At 44.4% G+C, this 24,604-nt stretch overlaps 1 protein-coding gene across 1 annotated transcript in view; it reads left to right on the plus strand.

Moving 5' to 3' along the window:
* Window positions 1–24,604, plus strand: part of nudcd1 (NudC domain containing 1) — a 74,843-nt gene that overhangs the window by 1,279 nt on the left and 48,960 nt on the right. Inside the window, exon 2 of the mRNA XM_028790912.2 lies at window positions 11,867–12,021. Within this exon, the coding sequence (XP_028646745.1) occupies window positions 11,867–12,021 (155 nt within the window). The remainder of the gene's footprint in view (window positions 1–11,866; window positions 12,022–24,604) is intronic.

The following is a 24,604-nucleotide window of genomic DNA, read 5'->3' on the forward strand; positions in this document are numbered from 1 at the left end:
ACGATTAAAGGGGGTCCAGGCTTGGAAAAACTTTGTCCACCTTACTGCCTGGGAGGGGCTGCAGCGTTCTGCTGGTGTTTAGTTGTAAACTCGGCAACAGAGCGACGAGTCATTCTGAACTAACGGACACAACGAGCCGGACCTGCGCCATTCAAACGTCACCGCCTTCAAGGGAACATCTGGAGCAGCTCTCCGGTAAACCAAGCCAGGGGCGTTTAGGGGGTCTCTGTTTTATTATTTCTATGATAGCAGTGCATCTATCTATCTATCTATCTATCTATCTATCTATCTATCTATCTATCTATCTATCTATCTATCTATCTATCTATCTATCTACAGTGGTGTGAAAAACTATTTGCCCCCTTCCTGACTTCTTATTATTTTGCATGTTTGTCACACAAAATGTTTCTGATCATCAAACACATTTAACCATTAGTCAAATATAACACAAGTAAACACAAAATGCAGTTTTTAAATGATGGTTTTTATTATTTAGGGAGAAAAAAAATCCAAACCTACATGGCTCTGTGTGAAAAAGTAATTGCCCCCTTGTTAAAAAATAACCTAACTGTGGTGTATCACACCTGAGTTCAATTTCCGTAGCCACCCCCAGGCCTGATTACTGCCACACCTGTTTCAATCAAGAAATCACTTAAATAGGAGCTGCCTGACACAGAGAAGTAGACCAAAAGCACCTCAAAAGCTAGACATCATGCCAAGATCCAAAGAAATTCAGGAACAAATGAGAACAGAAGTAATTGAGATCTATCAGTCTGGTAAAGGTTATAAAGCCATTTCTAAAGCTTTGGGACTCCAGCGAACCACAGTGAGAGCCATTAGCCACAAATGGCAAAAACATGGAACAGTGGTGAACCTTCCCAGGAGTGGCTGGCCGACCAAAATTACTCCAAGAGCGCAGAGACGACTCATCCGAGAGGTCACAAAAGACCTCAGGACAACGTCTAAAGAACTGCAGGCCTCACTTGCCTCAATTAAGGTCAGTGTTCACGACTCCACCATAAGAAAGAGACTGGGCAAAAATGGCCTGCATGGCAGATTTCCAAGACGCAAACCACTGTTAAGCAAAAAGAACATTAGGGCTCGTCTCAATTTTGCTAAGAAACATCTCAATGATTGCCAAGACTTTTGGGAAAATACCTTGTGGACTGATGAGACAAAAGTTGAACTTTTTGGAAGGCAAATGTCCCGTTACATCGGGCGTAAAAGGAACACAGCATTTCAGAAAAAGAACATCATACCAACAGTAAAATATGGTGGTGGTAGTGTGATGGTCTGGGGTTGTTTTGCTGCTTCAGGACCTGGAAGGCTTGCTGTGATAGATGGAACCATGAATTCTACTGTCTACCAAAAAATCCTGAAGGAGAATGTCCGGCCATCTGTTCGTCAACTCAAGCTGAAGCGATCTTGGGTGCTGCAACAGGACAATGACCCAAAACACACCAGCAAATCCACCTCTGAATGGCTGAAGAAAAACAAAATGAAGACTTTGGAGTGGCCTAGTCAAAGTCCTGACCTGAATCCAATTGAGATGCTATGGCATGACCTTAAAAAGGCGGTTCATGCTAGAAAACCCTCAAATAAAGCTGAATTACAACAATTTTGCAAAGATGAGTGGGCCAAAATTCCTCCAGAGCGCTGTAAAAGACTCATTGCAAGTTATCGCAAACGCTTGATTGCAGTTATTGCTGCTAAGGGTGGCCCAACCAGTTATTAGGTTCAGGGGGCAATTACTTTTTCACACAGGGCCATGTAGGTTTGGATTTTTTTTCTCCCTAAATAATAAAAACCATCATTTAAAAACTGCATTTTGTGTTTACTTGTGTTATATTTGACTAATGGTTAAATGTGTTTGATGATCAGAAACATTTTGTGTGACAAACATGCAAAAGAATAAGAAATCAGGAAGGGGGCAAATAGTTTTTCACACCACTGTATCTTATAGTTACACACTAGCCAGATTAAACAGATTGTTCCATATGCATACTAGATCTGACTATTTTACATTACAGCAAGTAGATAGATAGATACTTAGCCATATTAATAAATAGTAAAACGTAATAAATTGAAAGAAAATTGTTTCACGTTGCATTATAGTATTCGTTGCGTTATACTTTTTCGTTCTGTTTGGCTTTTAAATTAACACACAAATACTTTTTAAACTTACACATTTATTGTAAAAGTTCAGTAAAAACAGTTTTTTTGAATTAACTTTTCGTCAATACTGCATTGAATTTTGATTCCGTGTTTGGACTCGCATCGTGACAACATAACGTATAACTGCCTGTGAGTGAATATCGTTTTTCTCTCTAATAAACGACTTTTTCGAATGTTTGTCCCTGTGATTTGTTAATTGTCATAGCAAAAGCTAATCTAACGGGAAACAGTAAATGTTTTAATACGAATGGCATATCAAGATCTCCTTTGGTGTCTCATGTTACCTCTGAAGATGGACTACATTAACTTTCTTGTCGCCTGTTAAAATTTTACATGTCAGTATTGTTTGACCAATTTTCAGTACCACTAATCTTGTCCTATTGCATAGCCCATCACTCAGACATAAATTACACAATAACATTACGACATGTCCTTCTTTCAACAGTAATTCATGTGGTGGAAGACCCGACAGTGTTAACGGTTGTAGATATTCTTCATCATATTATAGGTTGATGTTTTCATCTTCCTCACCATCACCACCAGCTGTTCCAGTAGAGTCTATTGATACGCATTTAATCAATTTGCTGTGTAACTGATTAAGAATTTTCACATTAATTCGTTTGGCTTCATCGCTTCTCACTGCTAGGATTGCCCGTGTACTCATTTTTACTGTTGATGACCCTTCGGGATGAAATTCTTCAATAAGATTTGGACAGAATACGTCTTCTTTTACTGGGAACTTAAAGTGAGGAAAACATTAAAATGTATAAGAGCTGAGAGTGCAGGAAGTGTGACTGACAAAAGCATTCACACCAATGAGAGGCGAGAGGACCGTGAGAGGGCGTGGTTTGAGAGGAGGGCGGGACTTGATCAAATCTCTTGGCTATAGTCTCGTCTCGTCTCAAGATTTTCTTTTATAATAGAGAGATGTCACCCAAATGATTTGAAGTCTGAAACAGATGAGTAATTTACATTTACATTACATTTACATTTACATCATTTAGCAGACGCTCTTATCCAGAGCGACTTACAACAGTGTTTGTTAGTTTTTTTTTCGCATACCCCTTGGGGTGAGAGCGCAGGGTCAGCCATTGTACAGCGCCCCCTGGAGCAATTACAGGTTAAGGGCCTTGCTCAAGGGCCCAGCAGAGTAGGATCTCTTTTGGCACTGACGGGGATTCGAACCGGCAACCTTCGGGATACCAGCGCAGATCCTTAGCCTCAGAGCCACCACTCCTTCACTTTTTTTCTCTTAACTTTCCTTCTGAGTATTTAATTAAACCAAAATAGAGCCCAGTACATACACATGGGTGTAAATGGTAAGAAGCTAAATGGAGTAATGCTGGTTTCTTTTGTCATTTGCATCTTCCTGCTGATAAGGAACAATTAAAAACCGAGAATTCAGCTGTTTAAGACTAAACTAAGTAATAAGGGTTTAAAATCTTAATGAGCAAGACAACAAAAATGAAGCTTGAGCAACAAGTGCTTCTTATTCTGGGTTGCAACAGAAACCTGTGGCCTTCCAGGACCGACTGTGCCCACCCCTGGTCTAGCTCGTAATTGTAACAGTTGTGATAGCCGATGGTCTGCTGAGACGTGCCATGCTGTGAATGAAGGTGCAGTTAATGCACACCAAGCGTTGTAAACGGAGTGCTGTCATTATTCAGGTAGTGCAGACTGGAGTTTCAAGGTCAGTTAGCTCTACTCGCTCGTCATGGCGCTAAGAGTGGCACCGTGTTTCATGTTGATTAGATGAGAATTCCCCTCCACTGTGCACGTGTGACAATAATATAAATCCATAACTCCTCAGGCCTGCTTGGGTTACTGAAGTATTCTATCCCTTGTGATGCAGTGCCGTGCTTCCTGCTGTTATACCATCTTTATCCACTTGGTGGCAGCAGAATCAACAGGACGTCTTTCTGGAGTTTGCTGTTTGTCGCATTACAGAGCGTATGACAGGCGTACTCTGCCATTTGTGCCCGTGTTACATTTTCTTTGGCATTAGTCAGATCATGAAAGCTGCAGTTGATGGCCTCGGGTGAGAAGCGGGCTGCAGTGGGCTGTCCACCGATCACCACTCAGTTAGTAACGGCACCCCTGCACCTCTAGCACTGACTGGTTTTAGCACCGGCTAGTGTTCAAGTATGTGTGGATCCACTTGGGTGAGGCACACGGAGGACTGGAAGTTGTTCATTCAGTTCTAAAAGCAGCCAACACAGACAAAAGAGAGGTGCTTGCGGGGGTCTCTGGCCTTTAAATAGGACCACACAGGCAGCTGACTCCCCTGCAGTGTTGTGGAGTCGTATACGGGGGGGGGGTATGCCAGTAATTCTCTACACTTGGTGGTAACGTTATTGGCTGGAGTGCTCTCCCTGCAGACATGTGGATGCACGGTGTGTCTGTGGTCAGAGTGCTAAAGTGTCAGCCATGATAAGTCTGCTGTTGTAAAGATAACTGCATCGCTCTCCATTTGCAGCAAAGAAACTTTACCACCGTGATCATGGGCATACCGTGTTTTCACATGAGCTTAGGAAACAAAATTACCATAAAAGTGAGGATAACGATTGACGTACTGTCGTTTGTGTGTCCTTAATAAAAGGGTGAGATTCTGTGTGTCTCTCATTCCAAAAGAATCGCAAACATTTTTAGTAAAAAAAAAATGCATTGCATTTTTCATTCCAACAGATGGTGCATCACCGCTTTTATGAATCCCATACCAAATAGCATATACCAGACACACATTTCTCTATACAGTAGTGGTCGAGTGAGATACAACATGAGTCCAAAGAATAGATGTTTGGGTGCCAGTTGGGTCCCCCCTTTAATGGTAATGGTCTCGGGAACAAAAGAAGTAGTCCTCATTGGTGTGGATTTGAACAATGCCTTGTGATGATAAAGATAAATGCTGGTCAGAGTGGTCAGCCTGGGGTGGAGCTCTGTCCTGTGGTGGGTGTATCTGCGTCCAGATGAGATCCCACCTTCTGGAAGCACCTCGGATTTATAGTCCTCAGACCGTAAGGGGCGGAGTCAGTTGTCGTTATTGGGTGTCACCGTCGGTAACCGTGCCCCCTAGTGTCGCAGGGTGGTATTGCGTACCTCGGGTGACTCTGTGACATGCATGCGTGACGCTTACAGTATTTGTTTCTTCAGTTTGCCATATGAGGGGCAGGCAGGACAGTAGCCTGCTATGACATCCCCTCGGTGAAATGTGTAGTGTAGCAGTTGGTGAACATGTGACAAAGTTTTGCTTCTGAGGGTGAAGCCCCTCAATCAAGAAGCCCTCCTATTGGGTCCTCGTAAGTGGTGTGGACCAAAGGTCCTATGAACGTGTGATGTGTGGGCTTCTTCCTTCTTCCAGGTAGCTGAGGTGGAGCAGGAGAAATCCTGCTGCCTGTTACGGTGGGCCAGCAACTTTGGACTTTGCACGATTGTCGAGCTCCTTTTCCAGGTGTTGCTTGCTGGTTTACAATCCTAACCTTTAGCTCTTGGTTAAGGTTGAAAGAACTGGAAATGTGACCGTTTGGTGGGAGTGCACATGTCGGGCGGGCTGATCCTACTCGGGGTCTTGGATGTCGGCGTTAGATGAAGTGTCTATTTGTAACCACCGTCGTGTAACCTTGGGCTGTGTGATGTCTAGGGTGTCGTGATGTGACACACTTTTGATTTTTTTCCTCTCCCATGTCAGAGGCAGAGCCAAGGAAAAGTGACAAGACTGTCACCGTTATCCGTGACTTTAGGCTATCTGTCTGTTGTTTGTATAAAATTTGCTTCACGTCACTTTGACTGGCGGTCCTGTTTGATTTCTTCATCGTCGAGATGAGGTTTTAGATGTTTGGCTGCTCGATTGCTTTGGCAGTGACTGACGGCTCAGAAGGAGAGCTGCGGTTCTGACGACCACAAGTAATAATGAAGAATCCGCAGGAGGAGCCAAGAATTTGAAGTGTCAGATATCAATAATTCAAATCGGTTTATTTGTTCAGGATGTTTACCTTTTTCCTTTTGTGCGTCTTGTGAGGAGAATTCAAAGTAATAATAATAATAATAATGCATATTATATGTATAGGGCACTTTACATTAGTAGTAAATCTCAAAGTAGAGGATTGTGTGCGGCTCTGACTCATTACGGCTCTCTGTCCTGGACCGTTACTAATGGAGCCGATCGCCCAACTTTACATTCAATCCTGGACTTCTTACGTATCTGTCAAACATGAAGTCCGGGATGGACAGACAGACTTCTTGATCGGGATGTGCCTGGCAGTAGGAGTGCATGTATGGAGGGCTGTCTCGACTGGGATTAATGGTGTTCTCTTTTTGAGATGGGACGATGAAATGGAAAGGGAGGTGGGGGAGGGGGGACTCCCTATCATAGCTGTATACTCCCCCCATGCACTAGGTGGCAGCATCTCTTTGGTAGATCACCCATGTGCACCCTTTGAGGGTGACCTGGGAATTGTCCTACTGGACCCTGTGGGTTCTGCCACTGAGAGCTCCTGAGAGTGGTTGTTCTCTTCTGAGGGGAAGCTGCCTGGCCCAGAAGTACTCCCTCAGTGTAATGTCACGGCACAGGAAGACCCCCCAAGTCTGGCATAAACTCACTTGGTGAGTCAGAGTTGGGAGATGAAGAGGAGAAAGCTCACCACGGACCATTTGGAAGATGGACCTGTGGCCCAGTCTGAGACCTGGAGGACCCTGGAGGAGGTCCTCCTTAAGGATATCTTTGTGCTTTGCTCTGTTCTGCTTTCCCTCAGCCCTGACTAGCCTGCCAGTCCCAGTTGTTGCCACCAGCATTGCACTGGTTGGTGAGCGCTGCCCGGTTTCCTTCCAGAAGTGACACTTAGAAATGTGGTCAGTCAGTTCAATCTTGGCTTCGTTAGCCCTCACGGTCTGAGAGTCCTTTAGGGGTCTTTTTGCCAACTCTACCATAAAGCCCAGATTGCGGTAGTCCTTTTCACGTCTCTGAAGGCCACTGTGTTCTGTTGGCTCGAGTGTGTCGTCGAGATGCCCTTCTGTTGTCCTTCATATCCCAGCGTGATGCCAACGCAGAATCTCCAGATGAATCGGAAATGAAAGCCCCCCATTGTCCTCTCTTATCTCCAGGCCTCTTTTGTGAGTTTTTCCACTGCAGGTTTTGACGTGTGGGGGTGACGCGTCCGGCCGCTCTGCCCGCTCCTCAGGAACATTGACAAGCGCTTTTCTTTCCGGTACTGTAACGATTTTTCGTTTCTTTCACTTTTCATTGGTTAACAATTTGTTTTATTGGACTCGGAGAACTCCTGATATTCTTCTTGGGAGAGAACAATTGCTCATTGTTTGTATTTATGAGTCATTTTTGTCTTGGCATGTTTTTCGCTTGGACTTTCAAACAGCAGGTAGAAAGATCAATTCTGTTCTCAAAGTGCAATATTGCTCTTGCAAAAATGTTATTAAAAAAGTGTTGGTATCAATGGAGTCTTCAATAGAATATCGATCTCTTTAGAAGCTGGCTTGTCTCTGACAGAAACAATGGAATCTTCTTCCGGCCGCTCAGTAACGCCAAGTCAGTTCAGTACGTGGCAGTAATCTGGGTGTTCAGTTTCAGTGAATTTGCACCAAGGGGGTGAAGCTCGGCTTGTTCTGCTTTATTAGTTGTCAGCGTTAAGATGGAGTCTCGTTTTTATGCATTTAAGGTTGTCATTTATTTCCAATCTTTTACTCATTTTGTGGAGGTTGTAGAGTCCGAGAGTTCACGTCCGATGCTTATTTACTGTTTATTTCTTTATGCTTCTTTCTATTCCAGCCGGAGTAGTGGCTCTGGGCTGGTAACTCGACGGTTGCCGGTTCGAATCCCGGCAGTGACCGTAGGAATTGCTACTCCGTTGGGCCCTTGAGCGAGGCCTGTAAACTGCAGTTGCTCCAGGGGGGCTGCCCTCTGACCCCAGAAAACCTCTCCTGAGAGTAAGTTGGGGTTTGCAGAAACGGACAGCTTCCTAATACAAGAAACTCTATATGGCAATTAAAGGAATAGAAAAAATAATCCCTATTTTTTTGATTTTCCAATTCCTTCACAAGGGTCCTGATGCCATGCTTGTGCCAGACACTAAATGCTGGATATTTCAAAGGTGGCATCCTCTGCTTTTAGTGGAGGGCACTAAAGGATCTTGACTCAAAATGGTACCCATGTGGGTCTGAGGTCCTCGGCGAGTTTTGAACGTTGATTTAACAGTGTCAGTGCCACATGGGTTGGACGGGCATCCCGACCAGAGAAGGGGATGGTTCCTTACCCGGACAGGTGGCTCCGAGTAGACAGATGGGCATCCCAACTAAGAGAAAGGAAAGAGCCAGACCCGGAAGGGATGGACAAACAAGATGCTGCAGGGGATGTTATTCCCTCAGGACGCTAGATGGCAGCAGCCCTCCATATCGGCACCCATTGGGGAACCGACAGGGAATGCTGGGAGATGTAGTCCAGCAACACAGCCCTGCTGGAGCCCATGGGTGCTGGAGGGAGATGAGCGCCCTAATACTGTAAGTGGGACTTACTGGCACAGGATGTACTCCTGGGTCCTTAATATTGGAGCTGGGAGGACGTGGAGCAACACTCGACTGGAGGAGGGCAGTGCGGTGGTGAGAGGAATTGTAAGGAGAGGGGCACTGTAGAGAAAGAAAGGATACTTGTGCTACTTTGTGGAAGAATTTGGTGAATAAACCCTCCCTTATTTGAACCCAGGACTCGTGTTTGGGGCTCACTGATGCCCCAGTTTCCATCACAATAGAAAGACACGAGGTGACTAAGACTTGACCAAAGCCTGCTTTCTCTGCAAATAAACGTAAGCACCGATGAAGTTGAAGTTTGAATATTGCCTCACGTGTACATTGAAAGCCCCGGTGTTCTTGCTCAAGGGACGTGTCATTGATTTGGCGTTTTCATTGATATATCAAGAAAGGTCGAGTCGGCTTCAGGTGCGAGCTGCGCGCATCCTGCTAGAGAGCCACACGTATGAATTGTGGTGGCCAAGTGGCTCTTGGCCTTTGCTGAGGTCGTTTTGAAGTGTGGCCCACTCAGGGGCAGCGATTTGGGATGTCTTGACGGGAGTGCGGCTTGTGAGCGGAGCGACTTTGGGGCCCCTGCTAATGTTTTGAAGTTGAGGCCGCCAACTTCGGCCATCTTGCTGTGTTTTGTTTTGTGTGCTTGTGATGGGCGTGAATGTTAAATCGAGAAGTTAACGTGGGGCGAACGTGTGAATCCACCAACAATCCCCTTGGGATTAGTAAAGTATCTATCTATCTATCTATCTATCTATCTATCTATCTATCTATCTATCTATCTATCTATCTATCTATCTATCTATCTATCTATCTATCTATCTAATCTATCTATCTATCTATCTATCTATCTATCTATCTATCTATCTATCTATCTATCTATCTATCTATCTATCTATCTATCTATCTATCTATCATAACAAGAACCTGAGACTTTATAGCGCCTTTCCTGAGCACTTTTACACTACAGAACCAGTAGCAAAGACCTGGACAGCAGAGTCCCTGGCAATGGAGCCCAGTTTTATTTGTAGCTAATTTAAAATTATGGAAGCCGTTTTGTTTTCACATAAATTTTCACTGCATATGTCCCTGGTAACAAATCCCAATTTAATCCTCCTTGAGATTCTGCATTATAACACCAAAGTAAATGAGAAGACCCATAAAGGCCGGGAGTATTTTACCGTCTTACTTTGGGAAGAAAGAAAAAAGTAGTTTAAAAGAAACACTTAAAGTGTCGCTTAATGAAGCGTCTAATTGATGAACGCAAATGAGTCCTCTTTAATCAAAGTTACAGCGCAAATGAAGATTGCAAAGTGCGGTAATTTAAAAGATGAGAAAGGCCTGCTCCGCTTTATTGCAAATTGAATGTAGTGTTTCCTGAAGGAGCTGCCTGGTTTACTTGTAATAATGTCCAGCATGTGAGACCACCATGTTGGGGGGCCTCCTCATAAAGAGCACAAGCAGTTTGGTGTCCTGCAAAACGATTAGAAAATGACCTCAAATGCAGTGAATACCTTGGAATGTTTAGAGTTTTTACAACTTATAACAAAATAAAAGGATATCCCACCAGGGGATGGGTATGGTGGACCGATTTTTGGATTTTGTTTTCGACACTTGGTTTCTCTTCTCCCTTCCTTCCGTTTTCATCTCCTGGTCCATCTAATTGTTCGGACTTTTAGCTTTTCTTTTACCCGCAGTGCCTTGGGCACCATAACCACTTCAGACGTGGCGTCCTGTCGTGGCCTCGACTCGGTCCACTTCGTGGCCTCCAAACCAAAGTCCCTTAAAGGGGCAGGAAGCTCGTATCTGAGAGTTGAATTTGCCAGGGTTAGTCGATTGAGCCCACTAATGCACCTTTTGATCTAAATTCTATTAATATGTTAACATGAGGGAGGTGCTGGAGCCTATCCCAGCTAGCACAGGGTGCAAATCGGGAACAAACCCTGGAAACACACACACTGACCAAACACACTGGGACCAATTTAGCATTGCCAGCTCATCTGTCCTGCATGTCTTTGGATGGTGGGAGGAAACCCAACAGACACACGGAGAACATTCAAACTCCATACTAAGAGGACCTGCGTCACAAACCCTGGTCTTCTTATTTTGAGGCCACTGCACCACCATGCTGCCCTTAATAACATATATCGGCAGAAATCAGTCGGTCAGTCATTGTTTAACCTGCTTTGTCCTGAACAGCGTTACGGGGGTCTGTAGGAGCCTATCCCAGCCAGCATAGGGCACAAGGCAGGAACAGAGCCCGGGCAGGGCATCAGTTCACCGCAGGTTGAACACACACTCGCATATCAACCACACACTAGGGCCAATTTAGGATTGCCAATCCATCTACCCTGCATGTGTTTGCAATGTGGGAGGACACTGGGGCACCTGGAGGAAACGCACGCAGACACGGGGAGAGCGTGCCAACTCCTCTCTGAGGACCCGGGATGTGAACCCTGGTCTCCTTGCTGCAACCACCCTACTGCCCCTCAGCATATAGAAAAGTAACAGACCTGGATCGCACCCATCCTCTCAGCCCCTTCTTCATTCTTAATTGACTTGGGACAAAAGTTTTGTAGTAACAGATTCAGAGTCGGCACCCCAGTCTGCTGACTAACGGCACCGCACAGAGTGGGTAGCGTTTGCCACTTTCAGCAGAATATGACAGAGGTGTGCCCCGGGGTGGATGGCAGAATAAATTTGGTGCCCACTGACAGTTGAATGAGTGTCATCACTTCAGCAGGTACTTAATCTTTGCATTTAGCTGCTCACGATAATGGAGATGCAGTCATAAAAGGTGTTCTTGCACTTGACCGCTTTTGGAGTGATGTGCTGTTTGCTCAGCAGATGTTGTAGCATCACTGACCTGTGCTATTCTACTTCATCAAAAGCTATTTGCCCTCATTCTCAAAGTCCCGCTTAAGGTTAAGTAAAGCTGGTGCCCGCCCTGGCAGCACAGAACTCAAGTCGGTGGGCACCATGGTGTGGGTGCCACTCCATCACAGTCCCACCATGTCAGACAAAAGACGGTCTCTGATAAGTTGAACAGGATGGCGCTGCTAACTTGAATTCGGGATGTGTGATTGTCTCTTTTTTTTATCAATTGTCCCTCACTGGACCTGCAGATATTCGGATGAGTTAAACTGTGAACTCTGTTTTTCTTTTCCAGCTGTTGCTGAAGTTGGACTGCAGGACAGCCAGTATACACTGGACCATGTGCGTGCTTTTGGGATGTACAACTATTTGCACTCTGATCCCTGGTATGAAGACAGCATGTATTTTGTGGATCAGCATGGTCGTGTTATGGGTTTTTCGGTGACCCTGGTGAGTACATCCTGAAACGCGGCCTTATCATATTAAAAGAGTCCATCAGTACACAGCCAATATCTCTCTCTCTCTCTCTCTCTCTGTGCTGGTTTAACTTTTCCAGAATTCTCCAGATTCCTACTGGTTCGGTAGATGCCCCCTCCCCTGAAATGGGTTTCACCTTTGTATGTCCGGTGTCACTGAGGACACTGATTGGCTGGCAGCACAGATGGGACAAATCGTTCCTTGGCCAGCTGGGAAGCTTTTGTGAATGTATGGAGGGCAGCAGCCTCCTGGGGTCGCATGCTGTCCTAATGCGATCGGTGGCAGCATCCCTCTGGTGCATCTCCCATGTGCATGTCTGCAGGGCAGCATGGGACTTGTAGTCCCAAGGCGGGGAACTTCCATGGGGAGCATTCCTTGCTTTAGGGAGGTTTTCTCTGACCAGGAAGAGCTTCCTGGATATACTGTGATGGTACTGGAAGTAATCCCACATCCAGTATAAAGGAAGCCCCTCCACCTCACTCAGTTGGAGTTGGGTGTTGGAGTTTAGGACAAAGCTCGCCTGGCAGGAGTGAAGGTGGAGAAAAAGGAAAGAGAGAGTTACACTGTATTTTGAACAAAGAATCCTGCGCAAAGGTACTCCCTAAATTAAAAGCACTTTATCTGAACTGGGACTGGTGTGGTACAATTGTGTCTGAGGGGCTTGGAGCTCAGTGGCTAACCCTACAGGCCACACTAGATGTCTATAAGATAAGAACAAAAGTTCTCTCTCTATTATAATAAAAAAAATCCTGGGACGAGACGAGACTTTTTAGCCTGCGATGAGACGTGACTTTTTCAGAGAGACACTTTCCGGTCCTGTGAGACAAGAGTTTGTGCCAAGAGATTTAACCAGGCCCGGGGCCGGAAATAAAAGACAAAGAGTAGATGACAAAGTAGAACGTCGTAAAGAATTCAAAAACGTTTGTGCGATACACATGCAGAGCAGGTTAGAGATAATGAAAATTTGAAGGTCTCAAAAAAATGATAGTAAAGATCACATTAGCGCAAACAAACGGAAATTATTACTCAGTGAAATAACGGTGTAGCGGGGGCTACATAGTCAGTGTTGTCAAATGTCAGTACTGGGTGCGTCTCGTTTCCATTGTCCCGTTTGCTGTTTATGTGTGTGTGTATCAGTAAATGCCGTCCCCGTAAAGGGGGACGGATGATGGAAGAAGACCACAGCCTCTAACCTGGAAAGCACCTGTTCGCAATTAATCAATTACAGCCGTCACAGGACTATTTAAGTAATCAAGGAGAGGAGAAAGGAGATCATTTGTTTTCAACCACGTATCAACTTACTTGCTGTTTTTTTCACATCGCGCCTTTGCACCAGTTTGTTTTTCATTTTGCCGGACTGTCTTTCATCCTTCATCCGCTGAGACCCTGGGGTCGGTTCGTCATCCACCATACACCGAGGAATCACGGTGAGGTTGCTCCAATTGCCGGGAAAATGAAACAACGCATTTACCACTAGTTCAGTCATCCGTATTCAGGACAGTTTTTATAACCGGACTCAAATTCACAATCATTCAGTATATCATTCATTTTTGTTATTCGTGTTGTGTGTTATATGTTACAGGGGCAAGGGAGGGTTTATTGTGTGTGTGTGTGTGTGTGTATATATATATATATATATATATATATATATATACAGTAATCCCTCGCTACTTCGCGGTTCACTTTTCGCGGATTCACGACTTTGCGGGTTTTTAAATACAAGTGATTGCCCGCCTATCGTCGAAGTTATGTTCCAGACCCATCAGCAACAGGAGAAAATCCGCGATATAGAAAGACCATATAAAGAAACATTTTTATAGTTTAAGCCTTAAAATACCCATCCCACATGCTTTAAACACATGTAAACTTATAAAACACACTTTGTTAACACATATGATATGTGGATGTCGGGCTAAGGATATGAGTAACATCTCACTATTATAAAACATTTTAACTTCACGCAAGACAAGACAGTGAGACAGGAAAATTGGTGATGTACAGGCTTTTAAATTATTGACACGCAGAGCGACAAGCAGCACAAAGCCAGCACAAAGTCCACTTCTCCTTAGCGTTCATTCAGCTCCCCACCCACTTGACAATGCGAAGTGGCAGGAGCGTACTGCGCTTCCGGGGAGGGGGGGTTTGAGCGAACGTGCGTTCAGCCCTCACACACCCCACTCCTCCTCCTCCTCCTTCCGAACGCACAGAGCAACAAGCAGGCATTTTGGCAGAAGCAGCACAAAGTCCATTTCTGCTCAGCGTGAGTTCAGCTGCCCCCCTTGACAATGCGAGTGCAGACACATCGACGTCTGATCGCTGCGTGCAGTGTGCAGTGTTGGTCTGCGGTGTTTAAGAATGCAGAAAGTGTTTAAGAGCATAGGAAGTGTTATAAGAGCGGGGGAAAGGTTTATAAGAGCGTGGGAAAGGTTTATAAGAGCGTGGGAAAGGTTTATAAGAGCGTGGGAAAGGTTTATAAGAGTGTGGGAAGGGTTTATAAAGCCTTAAAATATGTATAAATAATAAAATAAATAGAGGTCACTACTTCGCGGATTTCACCTATCGTGGGGGGCTCTGGAACGTAACCCCCGCGATAGGTCAGGGATTACTGTGTGTATATATATATATATATATATATATATATATATTATATATATATAGAGATATATATAAATATATATGGTGTTGTTGCTTTGGTGGTGGGATATTTATGTTTATATGTTTCCATTTTTTTGCATTTGTCCTGTGGTTTTATTTAATACATTTAATCAGTTTATTTTTACATCATCTGCTTTTTGCGTGCTTATATTTACACCGTCGATTGTGGAGGAAAAGTGTAATTTGTTAGAGGTACGGCTTGATAGTTAGATTCATCTCGGTAAATTATCCAGGCCACAGGTCTTGGAGGTGTAGCTGCCGGCTGGGTAAGGTGTCGGCCGTTACAACGGAACAGCGGAAAGAGATCAAATATATTGTTCGGATTTCAACTTTAAGTCAGAGACTTGTAGATCGTCTAATTGCTATCAGGGAAAGTAGCGTTTCTTCCCAGTGAAGAGGCCTATTTGTTTGGTGAAAGTGAAATCCACATAAGCGAGAGGTAGAGACGTAAAGTGGCTGGTGAGCAAAGCCCCTTAGTAACTAATTATCGTACAACAGCGGACGTCTGTGACAATTTTGTGGCCGAGAGCTGAGGCGAGCTCAGAGAATGGTGCCCTAGCAAGGCTGAGTACATTCAAAGAGCTCGGCGCTAACTGAGTGAACATAAGAAATTGGAGAAACGCGGGGTGACCGTTCAGTCCGTCAAGCTAATGGCTGAGCTTCCCCAATGTCTCGCCCAGAGCACACCTGCACACCTCACTAGTGCGTCAGGTAGTCGAAGTGCAACGTCCCTTGATTTCTGTTCAGTTTTGTATGAAGAGTGTGCAGTGTGCAAAAAACTTTGCTATAGATACTGGTTTGAAATCGTGTGATATGGTGGCACAACGGCTAGAATTCTAACTGTGGGCTCAAAATCCAGAAAGTCGCATACACAGGCGATGATCCCAACAGGAGCTGAGGGCCGACGCTGAAGCTGATGCTAGGGAGGCCACTTCCTGGACTGCTGCCTCTTCTATTGCACTGGGGGGCGGTCCTCCTCCTGCTGCATCATCACATGGCTCCGCCCTCTTGGACTCACTGGACATAATAGAAGGTACTCTACTTGAAGAAGAATTGTTAATGTAAAACAATATGCGCAGTAGACCCCCAATTTACACAGTTTCAGCGTTGTCTGTAGTGAACCCAGAAGTGTCATATGCTACTTACATTTCATAAAAGTGTTGCCGCGAATACTGTGCTGAGAGCATAAATATATGGAGTCTGATCGCTGCCAAAAGTCTGTGTGCAAGCACCATGACTTTTGTAAGCGCAAGTTACATTTTAAGTGTATTTTTAAAGCGCAGTTTACGTTTTTAAGCAGGAGCGACATGCTTGACAAGTGTTTAGCGCTCGTGATTTTTGGCAGAGTTCTTGCGTGACATTTTAGTGCCAAAATTATTTGAGAGCGAAAAGCAGTGAGGTAAAGGCGGGACTTTGCTCTTCCAGCCAATGGGAGTACACGGTGCTAACCAGCCAATCGTAAGGTCCACCTCTAAACGAGAAGTTTACTTCATAACTCCGAATTTACTTGAAGTATAGCTTTTTTTCACTGGTTTGCTGCTGCTGTTGTATCCAATTTGGTACTCCTGGGCAAAAATCACAGTCAAACCTCGATAATCAGTGATGTGTCTTGATCAGGGCGTGCATGGAAATCCATCCTAGACCGTGCCATTCTCTGTACATCGTCACAAGGTGCAAGTTCTGTTCTTTTTAACAAAACAAGGTGTTTGCCTTTATGAATGCTGCACTTCCAGCAAGGAGCCAGCGAGAATGCGCACTTACAAAATGTGATCATAATGGATCTCGCACTTGTAAAACGTGTTTACAAAATGAGTAGTACTTGGTATATCCAGCAGGGGGTGCTCGCTCCCTGGGATTGTGTTCTTTATTGATGCAGGACGGACTCGAGCCTCACACCCATGCCTTTAGTAACCACGGTGGACATAATCAGATGAGAGCAATATGATATAAAAAGAGAGACTGAAGGACACAATGCCAGGGAGTGAGCGCCCCCTTCTGGATACACTCAGACGCTTGGCAGTAATGTATCTGCATATCAATGCAATACTCTTAAGCTTGACTGTAAGGAGCGGGCGAGGCGCTGGGGACTCTGGCAGTGCGGGTGCGACTCGCTCGTTGCTTGTGTGTTGCCAGCCTGTACACTCGCTCACTCTGCTGCTTTTGTGTTTCTACGTTTCAAAGTGCTGCGGTGAACTGAGGACCGACATACTGTGGCTCAGAGGTGAGCGCTTTGATAAGACAGACACCAGAACACACAGCCGTTTATTTTCTTCTTCGTTAACCGCACCTCACATTGTCCTTCCAGCCCAACTCAGTCTCTTCTTTCCTTCGCTCTTCCAGTATTTCCATCACCTCCTCTCCTCACGAGCTCCTTCTTCCTCCCAACTCCGGCTCATCTACTGGAGTGAGGTGGCCCCTTTTATAACGCCCCGGATGTGTTCCAGGTGCTTCGTGATGATCTTCTGACGGCACTTCCTGGTGTGGCTGAAGTGCCGCATGAGCACCCGGAAGCACTCCGAGTGTACCTGGAATCTCTTCTGGAAGTGGAAGTGCTGTAGTCCAGGGCTCCATAATCCTCCGGGCACCCCAGGGCAGCTGCCCTCTTGTGGCCCAGGAGAGGTATTGTCCCTCTCCTGGTCCTTCTAGGCGTCCCAGCTGGGCGGGATCCTCCGCCATCCACCACAGTGCTTTGTGGTGTGTGCTGCACCCGTCAGTCGCGCAGAGCCCCCCTCTGACCGCCATGAGCGGGGCATTTCCTCGGTGACGTCACCTGATCTCTCTCTGTGTGTCGACCCTCACGTCCTCTGGGCAGCGTCACCACTGTGGCAGCCATACTTTTTATTTGAGTTTTTAGCTGTCTGAGGTCACATCAGTCCACATTACCTCAAATAATTGGGTTTCTACTATAAAACAAAATTTCTGTTTAAAAATATATAACAAAAGCAAAGCCATAATTAATAGCAGTGTTTGCGAGATAAAGTTTAAAAAGCAAAGAGTAATTAAGTAATTAAGAAAAACCCCACTTAAGCAGGGATGAAGGCCTGACGAATCGGTGTAACAAATGGAATTTGATGCGACTTTGTATGTGGTTTGTTTTAAAATGTTTATGTACAGATACGCCTCTTTTGTGGGAATAATTTTATTAAATTAAAAATGTGGACGTATTCCATTTTTGTTGCAAAAAGACAATCCTTGAATGATTTGAATTATTTACTCCTGCCACCCACTAATACAAAGCGTGCAGCTCTGATGTCACGTCGCGTCACAGGCCCTCGGCACGAGCCCAGAGTGTAATCGATGTGACCCGCACTGTGATGCTGATACGCAGGCCTGTTTTTGAAGTTTTGGACGGCTTGCAAAGCTTTGCCACCTTAGGCCGGGACACGACGGCATCCCCTAAATTGGCGCTATTGATGTCTTTCAGTGAATGTCGCCTGCTTTACAGGATATTTTCAATTGTCATTTTTGACTCGTTGGGCTACTCTCATATTTTCTATTCTTCAGCCCAGGTAGCCTCTGGTTTGTTGTCTTCCCTCTCTACAGGATGTTATTACAATTGATCTTTGGATATTTTTCTCCTTGTTTTTTCTTTTTTGAACAATCGACTACAGGTGCTGGTCATAAAATTAGAATATCATGACAAAGTTGATTTATTTCAGTAATTCCATTCAAAAAAGTGAAACTTGTATATTAGATTCATTCATCACACACAGACTGATGTTTTTCAAATGTTTATTTCTTTTAATGTTGATGATTATAACTGACAACTAATGAAAGTCCCAAATTCAGTATCTCGGAAAATTAGAATATCGATTAAGACCAATGCAAAAAAAAGGATTTTTAGAAATGTTGGCCAACTGAAAGGTATAAACATGAGAAGTATGAGCATGTACAGCACTCAATATTTAGTTGGGGCTCCTTTGGCCTGGATTACTGCAGCAATGTGGTGTGGCATGGAGTCGATCAGTCTGTGGCACTGCTCAGGTGTTAGGAGAGCCCATGTTGCTCTGATATTGGCCTTCAGCTGTTCTGAATTGTTGGCTCTGGCGTATTGCATCTTCCTCTTTACAATACCGCGTAGATTTTCTATGGGGTTAAGGTCAGGCGAGTTTGCTGGCCAATCAAGAACAGGGATACCATGGTCCTTAAACCAGGTACTGGTAGCTTTGGCACTGTGTGCAGGTGCCAGGTCCTGTTGGAAAATGAAATCTGCATCTCCATAAAGTTCATCAGCTGCAGGAAGCATGAAGTGCTCTAAAACTTCCTGGTAGACGGCTGCGTTAACCTTGGACCTCAGAAAACACAATGGACCAACATCAGCAGATGACATGGCACCCCAAACCATCACTGACTGTGGCAACTTTACACTGGACCTCATGCAACGTGGATTCTGTGCCTCTCCTCTCTTCCTCCAGACTCTGGGACCTTGATTTCCAAAGTTTACTTTCATCAGAGAACATAACTTTGGACCACTCAGCAGCAGTCCAAAGGCGAGACGCTTCTGACGCTGTCTCTTGTTCAAGAGTGGCTTGACACAAGGAATGCGACAGCTGAAACCCATGTCTTGCATACGTCTGTGTGGTGGTTCTTGAAGCACTGACTCCAGCTGCAGTCCACTCTTTGTGAATCTCCCCCACATTTTTGTTTCCCAATCCTCTCCAAGGTGCGGTTATCCCTTTTGCTTGTCCACTTTTTTCGACCACATCTTGTCCTTCCTTCGCCTCTCTATTAATGTGCTTGGACACAGAGCTCTGTGAACAGCCAGCCTCTTTAGCAATGACCTTTTGGTGTCTTGCCCTCCTTGTGCAAGGTGTCAATGGTCGTCTTTTGGACAACTGTCAAGTCAGCAGTCTTCCCATGATTGTGTAGCCTACAGAACTCGTCTGAGAGACCATTTAAAGGCTTTGGAGTTAATTAGCTGATTAGAGTGTGGCACCAGGTGTCTTCAATATTGAACCTTTTCACAATATTCTAATTTTCCGAGATACTGAATTTGGACTTTCATTAGTTGTCAGTTATAATCATCAAAATTAAAAAGAAATAAACATTTGAAATACATCAGTCTGTGTGTAATGAATGAATCTAATATACAAGTTTCACTTTTTTGAATGGAATTACTGCAATAAATCAACTTTGTCATGATATTCTAATTTTATGACCAGCACCTGTAGGTTGTCAGCTGCTCTTTATGATGGGCTTGCTTGCCTCCTTTATTTACTTCTTTATGCTCTTTTTATATCCACCTTGTACTCAGAGACAACTAATCTATGCTCTCATTCAGCGACGCTTTTTAATTTATAAAATCAAGCAAAGTAAGCAAACGCACGCTGTCTGTGGCAGGCACCGTTTCCAAAATATTCTTTTCCTTCATTCTTACCCTAAAGCCACAGCAGACTTAATCTTGGGTGTTTGTTGATCTAAAATTGCTGTTTACCAGTTTAGTTGACTGGGTATCAAGGTGTAAATGTTTGAAGTATGTTAGCTGCTGTGTCAGAAAGACATGCGTTCAACCTTATAGAGTTTATCTTTTAACATAAAGGGCCGAATCTCATCTCTTAAAAAAGACCACCCGCTCACGACTGCAGGAGTAAAGTCTGCTCACCCACATCCATTCACCAGCCTTAAATGTTAGTCCTGTGGTTGGCGGACGGATCTCCAGTTACTGGCAGTTGCTGCTGCTCAAGGTGGCACGCCAAGTGTTTAGTTTAGGATGCAGTTATATTTTCACCCAGGTGATGGAGGTTCTAGTGACATTTTTTTTCCATTAATAAATCAAATGATCATTTAAAACTGTGCGCTGTGTTTACTCGGGTCGTCTTATGTCTTGTTTTAAATTTGTTTGGAGGTCAGAAACAAGTGTTATGGATAAGCAAGAAAGAGAAGGGGGCAAATACTTTTTCACGGCAGCGTATGTCATAATCAAGTGTGGGAAATTCTGGTGCTGCATGTGATTTGAAGGCCTCGATTAGCATGCCGAGGCACAGCACACGATGGCTTTCGGCGAGCTCATTTGATGAATGCGCGCATCTCTGGGGTGCCCTGGTGGGTCCAAAATGATTTGTCTGCCTCCGGCCTCGACAAATGTTACTCTGTCACCGAGAGAAATGACAACATAAAGCGCTGCGGAGGTCACAACTGCCAGTGCCATTTGATTCAAGTTTGTTTTTTTTGTTGTTTTTTCTTTTCTCTAAAGCCGAGTGTACAGTTTGGATGTCTTTGCCAATTCACTTTTAACATTCTAGGAAGCACTGACTTTGGTTTTTGGGCCAAGAGCTTTTATATAGGGCTTTACACTCCTACTTGGGATTCATGGGCATTGGCCTTTTGACGGGGCAGACCCCAGACCTGCTTTGGTCTTTTGATGCCAGGCCTGTTTGTTTGGATTCAGGACTTTTTGAAGGGTTGTAGGGCCTGGAATGACAACCTTCTTCTTGTTCTCCTTCTTCTTGCCCTTCATCATCTTTGTCTCCTTCTTCTTTGTTCCTTTTGGCTATGAGACCCTTCCATCTAACACAATTCTTTGCTATATCCTCCACATGGTCTTGTCTAATGGTGCAGCATTGTGGCCCCGCAACAGGTAACCAAAGATGTTAAAAGGCTCAATGGCAGGTGCTGCAATCAGAGGTCTGGAACTGCAGGGTGGACCTTAAGGTCCCCAGCGCCCTGCACATCTTTCACCCCTTAGGCTGGACGTACGCGGTGTAATTTTTAGAATTGGTGGTCAAGCGAGAGCTCGTACTGTACCATAGATTGTGTTTGTGCTTAAACTGTTCGCTCCAATTGACCTGCCATGACGTGGCTGCCCAGACTATGCGTGAGTGTGGACCTGATGAACAGTTTCATCCACTGACATTTTGCAATAAAACAATAACAAAATATACATTATACATAATGTTGAATAAACAATTCAAAAAAACAATATAGCCACGGGGTTCTCAAAACTTCAACAAAGATTATAGTTGCATTGCGGACTCTTGCCACTCTGAATTTACAAAGAAAAGAAAAAGGCGTATGTGGATACGCGGATGGTTGGGACGGTGCAGGGAGTGCAGTGTGTCAGTTTTATAGAGAGGTACGTAATTAGAACAATCAGGACGAGATCGGGCCATCCAGCCCAGCACAGCTCGCCCATCCCGTTCACTTCATTCTTCTAAAATATCATGGAGTCGAGTTTTGAAGGTCCCTAAAGTCCCACTGCCCACCACACTACCTGATTGCTTATTCCATGTGTCTGCGCTTCTCTTCTTAATGTTTGTGTGAAGTTTACCCTTGATGAGTTTCCAATGGTGTCCCCCAGTTCGTGATGAACTCAATTTAAAATATCCGTCCTGATCCACTGGACTCATTCCCTTCATAAATCTCGGTAATTTTCTACTGTCTTGGTTTATTTCGTGGTTTTTCAGTAAATGTGAGATGCTTTTCTCGTTGGCCATTTAGTTGTATTTATGTTGCTTTGAGACGGTTACATTTCTAAAATGAAAAATGAGCACGACAACAGGAAATGTGATGGTGACATCAGACACCCTTCTTGTAAGATGGCTCATGCTTCAGCTGACTGAATGTTCTGACAAGACAGCTCAGTCATGTGATGTAGTCAAACATCTCCTCCCAGCTTTTACTTCACGTGAAATGATGGCCAGTGAATCTGGAATTTGAGCCGACTCAGGACTTTGTTAATTCTGTTTGAATTTTGGACTGTTTGATGTACAGCGTCTTTGGGTACCTTGAAATAAAATTGATTTTTATTCTTATCAGGAAATCAGTCACTGACTACAAACCGACTGGTCCAGCATCGCAGAATTTATGTCCAGCTTTAGCCTGGGAAAGCGAGATGGATCACCATGTTTAAGGGTAAAGCTGTGAGGTTTAATACCATAAAGGGTTGGGGAGTCCAGTGACAACCCCATTTAATGAAGGCCAATGAGCAAAAATGCTTAATAAATGGCACACAAGGTACAAAAATGTGGCTGTGGGGTCCCAGTGCTCAGGACTGAGCAGAGACTCCCGTAGGTTTGGCTGCATTTGTGGTGCCTGACAGGAAGAGGTGGGTTTTGCATAAGGCGGAAGTGATATCAGTGTTCAGAAACCTCCAGAATGTGGATGAGAAAGGAGAACATATTAATGACGGCGTCCCCTCCTGGTCTGGGGTGGTGTTGCTTATCTTCTTCTTCATCCCTAAAAATGGCACCCAAGTACTCGTGCGTGATCTTAGGGGTCCCTTCAGGCCTAGAAGCAAACCTTTTATTAGAACTGTAATTTAGGAAGAACATTTTGAGGATGATTCAAAATTTGACAAGACTCCAGTTGAAAGTCCTAAACTTCAGAAAATCTTGTATATTCAGTAAATGTCAATCCCTGAGGATGATCTTGGAAGGAGAGGAGGGTGGGCTGTGGTGGCCAGGCTTGTGGTCACTGCTGCCTTTTTAATGGGTGATGTTTTTTTCATTTTAAAGGTAAACAAAAAATTTGATGACAATTTAAAGGATCGCTCGATATGTGAGTTAGCCACACGATCTGAAGACGAAAGCCCACCGTGTACATGTGATGGGGGGGGTGGGCTGTCCGGAGGTTCTTTCTGCTCCTGTCCCCATGTTCAGTGTCTTATTATTGTTACCTTGGGTTGTAATCACCAGAAAGTCTGAATACGGCACACCGCGTCCCGGTGGCTGCGTGATTGCCACCTCCTGTTTTTATTTAGTGATGCACGGCTGTAAATATTAAACTTGGCAGCAGATCAGTGCCCGCTTGTTCATTGCGCTTCAGTGGTAAACCCAGCGAGAGAACAGACAGGTAACTCATCTGGATGGCCTTTTTAGTGACTCATTTGCTCGTCTCAAATCCGATGCCTTCGTCCTGGCAGAGATTTGCTGCTCAGCATTTGGGATTCGGCACTCAAATCAAACCGGCCCTGCATTCACGTTTTTGTAGAAATGTATTTGGTTAAACAAATTAAAACAAAAAAACACATTTATTCCCATCATCCACTTCTGCACAGTTGATTTTTCTGTCAAAGTGACCAAGTAAGAGCGTGACGTCTGCTTACTTCCCCAGCCAGCCAGCCAGCCAGCCTGCCAGCTCATCTAATTATTGTGGCACTGGCTTTCAGTTTCCTACAAGGCACTGCATGGGCTTCTACTGGGCCACCATGATTGGCATAAGAGCCAAACTGAAAAAGATTGTTGTCATGTTCCAGTCATTGTCACCCCCACTTCAAATCGAGTGGCTTCATTGTCACACCATATGTATGGCAGCATACAGTGGCACAAAATAACCGCAACGCACTGTCAACACAGGACAAGCGCAAGATGGGTAAGGAGCAGGACTGTACTACAAATACTGTAGATAAATAAATAAATAAATAAATAATAGGTAAGTGACTCGATAGTAACGGAAGCCGAGAGAGGACGTGCAATATTGTCTCCTTGAGATAAGAGACTAATTTTATCAAGATCTTGAGAAAACGAACTTTGTTTTCTCGAGATAACGGAATAATTTGATCAAAATGTCGAGAAAACGAAAATTTGTTTTCTTGAGATAACGGAGTAATTTTATCGCAATCTCCAGAAAACCAATCTTAACCTTTGCTCCTGGCATCAGGCTCGCTTAGATTGCGACGGCCATACAGCTGAAGCCTTGCTAACCATCTTCTTAAATGACAGACACTGATGTTATTATTGTCGAAACTAAGGCATAAACATATTTCAGCCTGCGTCAGCCCTTTGATTGAGCAAAAATGTGACGCGCTGATCAATACAGTTCTGCTCTTCTGCCATTTGAAACAAGGTGTGGCTTCAATAAGCTAAACATTAAACGTTAGATAGTTATTTCATAATTCCATGAAAACAAGATCTTTTGTTTTCTCAAGATCTCGATAAAATTATTCTGTTATCTCGAGGAAGCA

Source organism: Erpetoichthys calabaricus, chromosome 13 (genome assembly GCF_900747795.2).
Source record: "Erpetoichthys calabaricus chromosome 13, fErpCal1.3, whole genome shotgun sequence".
NCBI classification, from domain to species: domain Eukaryota; kingdom Metazoa; phylum Chordata; class Cladistia; order Polypteriformes; family Polypteridae; genus Erpetoichthys; species Erpetoichthys calabaricus.